Source organism: Malus domestica, chromosome 14 (assembly GCF_042453785.1).
Source record: "Malus domestica chromosome 14, GDT2T_hap1".
Classification (NCBI taxonomy): Eukaryota; Viridiplantae; Streptophyta; class Magnoliopsida; order Rosales; family Rosaceae; genus Malus; species Malus domestica.
The window spans coordinates 4,426,684-4,433,115 of record NC_091674.1 but is presented as its reverse complement, the minus strand read 5'-3'; the positions used below and the strand labels follow the sequence as shown (position 1 = coordinate 4,433,115).

Here is a 6,432-nt window from a genome sequence, read left to right as displayed (position 1 = left end):
GCTCTTCCCATCCCCTCCTATTTGTGTGGTCACGATTAAGCCACGTCAACATTTTATATTCCTATTCATTTTTATTTTATTATCTCTATAAAAAAATTAATATAAAATATTGACGTGATTTAATCATAACCGCACAAATAAAAATGAATAAAAAAGACACCGTAATAGTAGGGCAGACAACCTGCCTCCCTTTTCTATAACTTATGGCGTAACACCCGTGCCCTGAACTGAAAAATTTCTTCGATGGGTGGTGTCGAATCTTGAGGCCTCTCCCTGTGACCCCATCTATTGTGACATGTCGTGATTGCGGGGGTGGGGTTTGTTTTCCAACGCACAAAAAAGACAAAACAAATAAAGCAAAGAAAATTCTCAAAAAAGTGGGAAGTGGGGAAGGAACATAAATTATTTTCAGAAAAAAATAATGTTCGTAATCTTAATATTTTAACATATAATTAAGAGAAATTAATATCTTCCTCGAAATGTAGATTATATTCATTCAAGACGTTAAAACACTTTGCATTCCGTAATTTTCTGAAGCTGATTTTGTTTACGTGAATAATACAGCAATATAAAACCTGAATTTTCCAAACAAAAACAAACCAACCAGGAACCAGCACTGCACATCCAAATTTGAAGGTAAAATTATCTTTAATTTTTTTTATCCTTCTGTTTTTTCAACATTGATCAATCAACTGTGCACCGCTTAATTGTAGGGTGGTTTTGTTTTGTTTGCTGCCGGCCTGCTGGCGATGAATCTCTAGTGGGGTTTTCTGGTTGGGGAATTCAGAGCTCGATCTGCTGCAATTTCATGGCCGTTCTTCTCTGAATTTCTTGACTGCCATCTCTAATACCCTTAATGGAGGTAAACCCATCAAAAGCCACCAATTTTTTATTTGGAATTTGATTAAAGTTGTAATCTTTTTTATTCTTAGGATTGAATTTTGATTTTCTTTTCAATTATGTTGTTGCTTTGATTTGATTATTGAGAGTATTATGTCATCTGGGTTTCATATAATTGAATATGTATGTATAATTGAATGAACCAATGGATGGATAATTGAGGATATGTGTGTATGTTAAAGAAAATGTTATCCTGTCTAAGGGAGTTATTTATTTTTAAATTTTAATGATCCTATATTTTTGTATTCGAGGATATTCTAATCTAATAAAAACTACGGGGAGGGGAATTTGAACTTGGATGCAGGGGATTTGATTATTAAGTTTATTGCTTCCTCTGGGTTTCATATATTTGCGACTGTATTTGTATATTCGGATAAGCAAATGGATGGAATGGATGGATGAATGATGATATGTGTGTATGTTAAACAAAGCATTCGTTAATCTCTGATACAACTATGAAAGATATAGTTTGGAGTTCTGCATGCTACATGAACATTTCAAAATCCTTTAAAACATATACAAACTTTCACCTGGATCAGTCAACATATTTGAGAACAAAGTGATTTTCTTTATCTAAACAGAAGAGTAGTTTTTATTTTGTATTGATGAAACAGTGTGTGAATTTCTCCATCTCAGTTTTTATTGATATAATTCAGCATTTTAAGAAACGCTACTTTTTCAGTTCAATTTAACGAATGTTAGTTTTCACAAATAGAAAAAGGGAACTAGAGGAAGGCAGGAATGGTTACAATGGTAAACTAGGAAACGATTTTCCAAAAAATAACGGTGGATGTGGTCCCAGATAATTTAAGTAGGATAAGAGTCATAAGACCTAAGATATTAGTGTCGCCAGCCTCAGTTGATAGGTTGAGGTTCCTTGAGTTGGGTTTATAATCTTGGCTACTCATGAGAATTTATTAACTTAGCCAGCAGCTTTACTTGTTTTACTTCTAAAATTTTTAGAACTGAGATTGGCTAACTCTTTAAGAATAGATGCTCATTCCGTTTGGGATTTAATTATGCTACTTTTCACAAACGATGTGCTCTACTGATCAATGTTGAAATTGGGTTTTGTGTGTCAAAAGATTCCAAATAAAATGGAGGCAAAGGATGCTGAAAGTCATATGATATCAGCTGCTGCATTTGTGGAAGGGGGAATACAAGAGGATTATGGCGAAGCCTGCAGCATATGCCTTGATGAGTTTTGTGACAGTGATCCATCAGTGGTAATATATCAAGTGTATCCACCTTTTTGTTTTCTCCTTGCACATGAGAATCTTATGCTTTGTACTCTTTCGTGATCTTATATAGATTTTCCTTTAATCACATTCCATGTCTTGCTTTGCAGGTTACTTCTTGCAAGCATGAGTTTCACCTCCACTGCATCCTTGAGTGGTATAAAGCATATTAGTTTCAATCATGGATCTTACTAACATCATTTATTTTACTTTTTATTTATTAATTTGTATTTGATTTTTCATTAAACTTATTTTAACTTTTAAGCAAGTCTATTTTTTACCTCTATTTGAGGCCAGTTTTTTGCACCAAGCAGTACAAGTTTTTTTAGGGCACTGCACTACCATGGGCAGCATCCATGGACACCACCGTCTTTACTTAGCAAAGATTAAGATTAGGGATATGGAAGGAACAGGAGATGCGGCACTTACGGGAATAATGGGGGTGGGAAGGGTTGATTAATATTCTTAAAAATTGTGGTTGGGGTGGGAATATTTGAATTGGGTGTGGGGATAGCACCACTATTTATTATATAGGGTCCAGTGACCTTAGCTGATATATTTTGCCTTCTATGCATATTCCATGGAAACCACCATCTTTACTTAGCGAAGATAAAGATTAGGGATATGGAAGGATCAGGAGATGCGGCAGTATGGGAATGATGGGGGTGGGAGAGTTGATTAATATCCTTTAAACTGTGGTTGGGGCGAGGATATATGAATTGTGGCAATAGAACCATTCTTTATTATGGGGGTCAGTGACTTAGCTGATATGTTTTCCTTCTAGTTCTATTTCCCTGTAAATGTGAATTTAAACTATGACTTCATGAAGATGTTAATATTCTGGATCTCATCTGGTTATGAGAGATTCAGTTGTAAGGTTTTTTGGTCACTTGACATAGCCTTTATTGGCTTTAAGACTGTGTTTCAAGTTTTATCTTGCACGAACTCCATGCACATACATACGCGTTTAAAAGCCATCCTTAGTTCATCAATAACTATTCAAATTGGGACAGGTAGACACTCTCAGAATCTAACAATATTGTACATTCATATAGGTGCCAGCGAAGCTCTCAATGTCCCATGTGTTGGCAACCCATTAGCTTGAAGGATCCTTGCAGGTTTGTTTTTGTCATTATTTATGTTGACGTGTTATAATTATTTACTTGGAGTTAACTGAAACGTGTATGTATTTTGGCAGTCAAGAATTACTGGAGGGAGTAGAACGGGAGAGAAGATTTAGGGAGACAGCAAGAAATGCAACTATATTTCATCATCCCACCCTTGGCGATTTTCAATTTCAGCATGTCTGTCATATTCTTTCGTTGTTTTTTTTGTTTGAATAAGTCTTTGGTTCTTTAAAGCATTACAAGGTACAAAAATAAAATATTTAGGGCATGTTTGATACATAGGATTGAGTTGGTTTGGACTAATTATAGGGATTGGATTGGATTGAATTGGTTTGAGTTGGGTTGGGTTGGGTTGGTTCTATTTAGTCCCCTCATTTTATATGGTCTAAGCCCACATAAAGAAGGTATAATCCCATATTATCCAGTTGTTAACTAACCCCGTGTTTGGTCCAAGTTAGGAATCGGTGTTAAATAGCCCAATCCAGCCCTAGTCTGGTCAATCAAATGCTCCCTAAAGTTATGAATTTTAAGATTGTTTCATTATGGTATTTAATGGGTTTATGAAATGGAATTCAGTTACCTGTGGGTACTACCAATGCTGAACTTGAAGAGCGCATCATTCAGCACTTGGCCGCTGCTGCTTCTATGGGAAGGGCCCATCACCATGGTAGAAGGGAAAGCCATCAGAGCCGATCATCTGCTCGTGGTCATCCACACTTCTCGGTACCTTCTACACATCCTAGTGCATCTCCTCTTGGTCCTGTTCATGCCCCAGGAGGGGACGGTGAACCAGCTGAAATAACTGTAGCAAGTCCATCTACCCCACTTACTTCAGATGTGGATGAATCATCACAAAGGAGTGCACAATATCCTTCTGTTCAGACTGATGGAATTTCTTCCTCACCATCTGGGTCTTCACGCATGCATAGAAATCGTCAAGGAAATTCCTCTAGTCATTGGTAATAATAATTTTCGTATGTTGCATTTTATATGACCATTTAGTCACTGGTAGTATTCTTTATGTACTTCTATGCTAGGCATTTCACATTTGTATGACTATTTAGTATCTTTTTGTAGGAGCTCTACTAGCCATGCCTCATCGTTGGATCAGGACAGAGCAGGACCATCAGAACTTCACTCTCTTTCAGAGTCTCTGAAATCTAAGTTTAATTCCATGTCAATGAGGTATGATATGAAGTGACCACTGATCTATTTTGGACACCACCTTACTAGTTTAATGTGCATGTGTGTATACATTTGGTTTTCTCTTTACCATTTCATTTGTTGTATTTGTACTTGAGGTACAAGGAATCATTTTCGAGGAGTACACGAGGATTGAAGGAGAGGCTGTTCTCCCGTAGCCCTTCTATGTCGGAACTCAGTTCTGAAGTTCGTAGAGAGGTTAATGCTGGAATTGCCACCGTATCTCGAATGATGGAGCGCCTTGAGACAAGAGACAATAGTACAGACAACCAGTCTTCTGTAGTGAATCAGAATCCAGATGGTTCTGCTGCAGAGCAGAGGAACCAGAACCGTGCAGAGATCCGTGGAGAAAACCCTTTGAGCGACAACAATAGGCCTGGTACTACTTGTGCCGCAGGTTCCACTTCACATTGATCTGCTATTAATTGTTTCAGCAATGCATCTATCCTCAGCATTTCATAATTAAGGTGAGTAATAATGTTGGCTTGAATTTTGTTATTTTGGTATCGAAGTAAACCACTTCATCACCAATGCCACCTTATTTACGACTTGTTTCTACCACCATTGTTACTTATTAAGGCCCCGTGATGCAGTAAGAAATTACAATTTTGATTTGAATTATGTGCTAGCGTGCTATTTTGTGTGTGCACAGCGCCTCAGGCCTATCACTTGACCCTTTGAACATTCCTCTTTCAACAGTCTTGCTCTTAATCACATGATCACGTCTGATTTTACTGTATGCCGTCTAGCTGGCGGCTTTATCGATTAGGATGACAGTTATCTCTGCCGCCTTTGTTCTTTAGTGTTTTTTTTGGTTTTTGTGTGCATGTTAGAAATAACGAAAGACCTTAATTCAACTAATTCGCTAGAAGTTTTTCTAAGTTTCAAATCTAAATTTATTTGTACACCTTTTATATTGATCCAAGTTGTCTGAGTTTTGGTGTGGGTTTTAACTCTAAGGTTGTTACCCTTTGCTCCAGACATGGGATGCTGAGGTTGAGATGCTTTGCACTTCAGGCCGGAGTTAAAGGATTCGGGTATGTCAAAACTATCTCGATTGGGGTCTGAATTCAAATAAAGAGGAGGTCTTGACAGAAGAGCAATTATCTGGACACATACATTCTACAAATGGGTATATCTATGTATATATTTTCATATATAACCCGTCGTATAGTGCTTTAATTATGTATGGATGGTCTATGTTGGCACTGAACTGTTTTGGATGCTAAGGAGAAATGTTATGGAAGCGTTTCTGAGTCTATCGCCTGTAGATGATAAATAATCTGCAGACCAGTATGCCATAATTGCCATTACACATTTTCTCGTTTCAATCGGGCACTGAAATTTTCGTTTAGAACATTTTAGGATGGAACTGAGTGAGTAAAATCTACCTACCCTTTAGTTAAGGTACCAAATGCTTTCTAGGTTGTCCTCTTGAATTGTGATTTCTGTCTTCCCTCCTGTTATGTTGTGTAATACAGGAACAACTTGAGGAGTGCGATGTCGTTTTGAGGGACGTGAGACAGCCAGTCCCAGACATTCGGCTTTGCATGCCAATGGACTGGCTGTCTCACATCTCGCAAAACAGGATCCACTTCTCAAGCCGGCTGATATAATAAAACGTGTATATGTAGTATATTGGGCCCGTTTACTAATCTGTAATCAAAATAGATGGAATTGGATTGAGGGGGAATTGAATTGAGGAGAATTGAAATCCAGATTTCCATTAAAGCTGTTTACTACAGTTTTTTGGAATCAGAGTGTAAATGGTCTTGTTTGAATATAAGTTGTTTACTAATTCACTTGAATCGGAATGAAAATTTGTATGATTACTAAAATGCCCTTTATTATAAATAAATATTTTATAAGAACTTGTAGGAAATCAAGTCAATTGATATAAAATTAAAAATAAAAAACTAACCAACCAAACCCCAACCCAACCGTTCTCTCTATCTCTGCCTCAA

The 6,432-nt window shown here is 37.1% G+C and overlaps 1 protein-coding gene across 2 annotated transcripts; it reads left to right on the top strand.

The window, feature by feature from the left end:
• Positions 1 to 240: 240 nt before the first annotated feature.
• Positions 241 to 5,727, top strand: LOC103454191 (E3 ubiquitin-protein ligase RHF2A-like). Of its 2 annotated transcripts, XM_008393783.4 has the most exons (11): positions 241 to 423; positions 565 to 636; positions 714 to 862; positions 1,986 to 2,126; positions 2,249 to 2,295; positions 3,194 to 3,256; positions 3,337 to 3,442; positions 3,842 to 4,224; positions 4,343 to 4,450; positions 4,567 to 4,935; positions 5,449 to 5,727. In XM_008393783.4, the coding sequence occupies exons 3-10, from the start codon at positions 857 to 859 to the stop codon at positions 4,880 to 4,882; spliced, it is 1,170 nt and encodes a 389-aa protein (XP_008392005.2). In that variant the 5' UTR covers positions 241 to 423; positions 565 to 636; positions 714 to 856; the 3' UTR covers positions 4,883 to 4,935; positions 5,449 to 5,727. The 2 variants fall into 2 exon arrangements, with proteins under 2 accessions (XP_008392005.2, XP_017177991.2); XM_017322502.3 differs by lacking the exon at positions 241 to 423 and having other exon boundaries at positions 430 to 636; positions 5,429 to 5,727.
• The last annotated feature ends 705 nt before the right edge of the window (positions 5,728 to 6,432 follow it).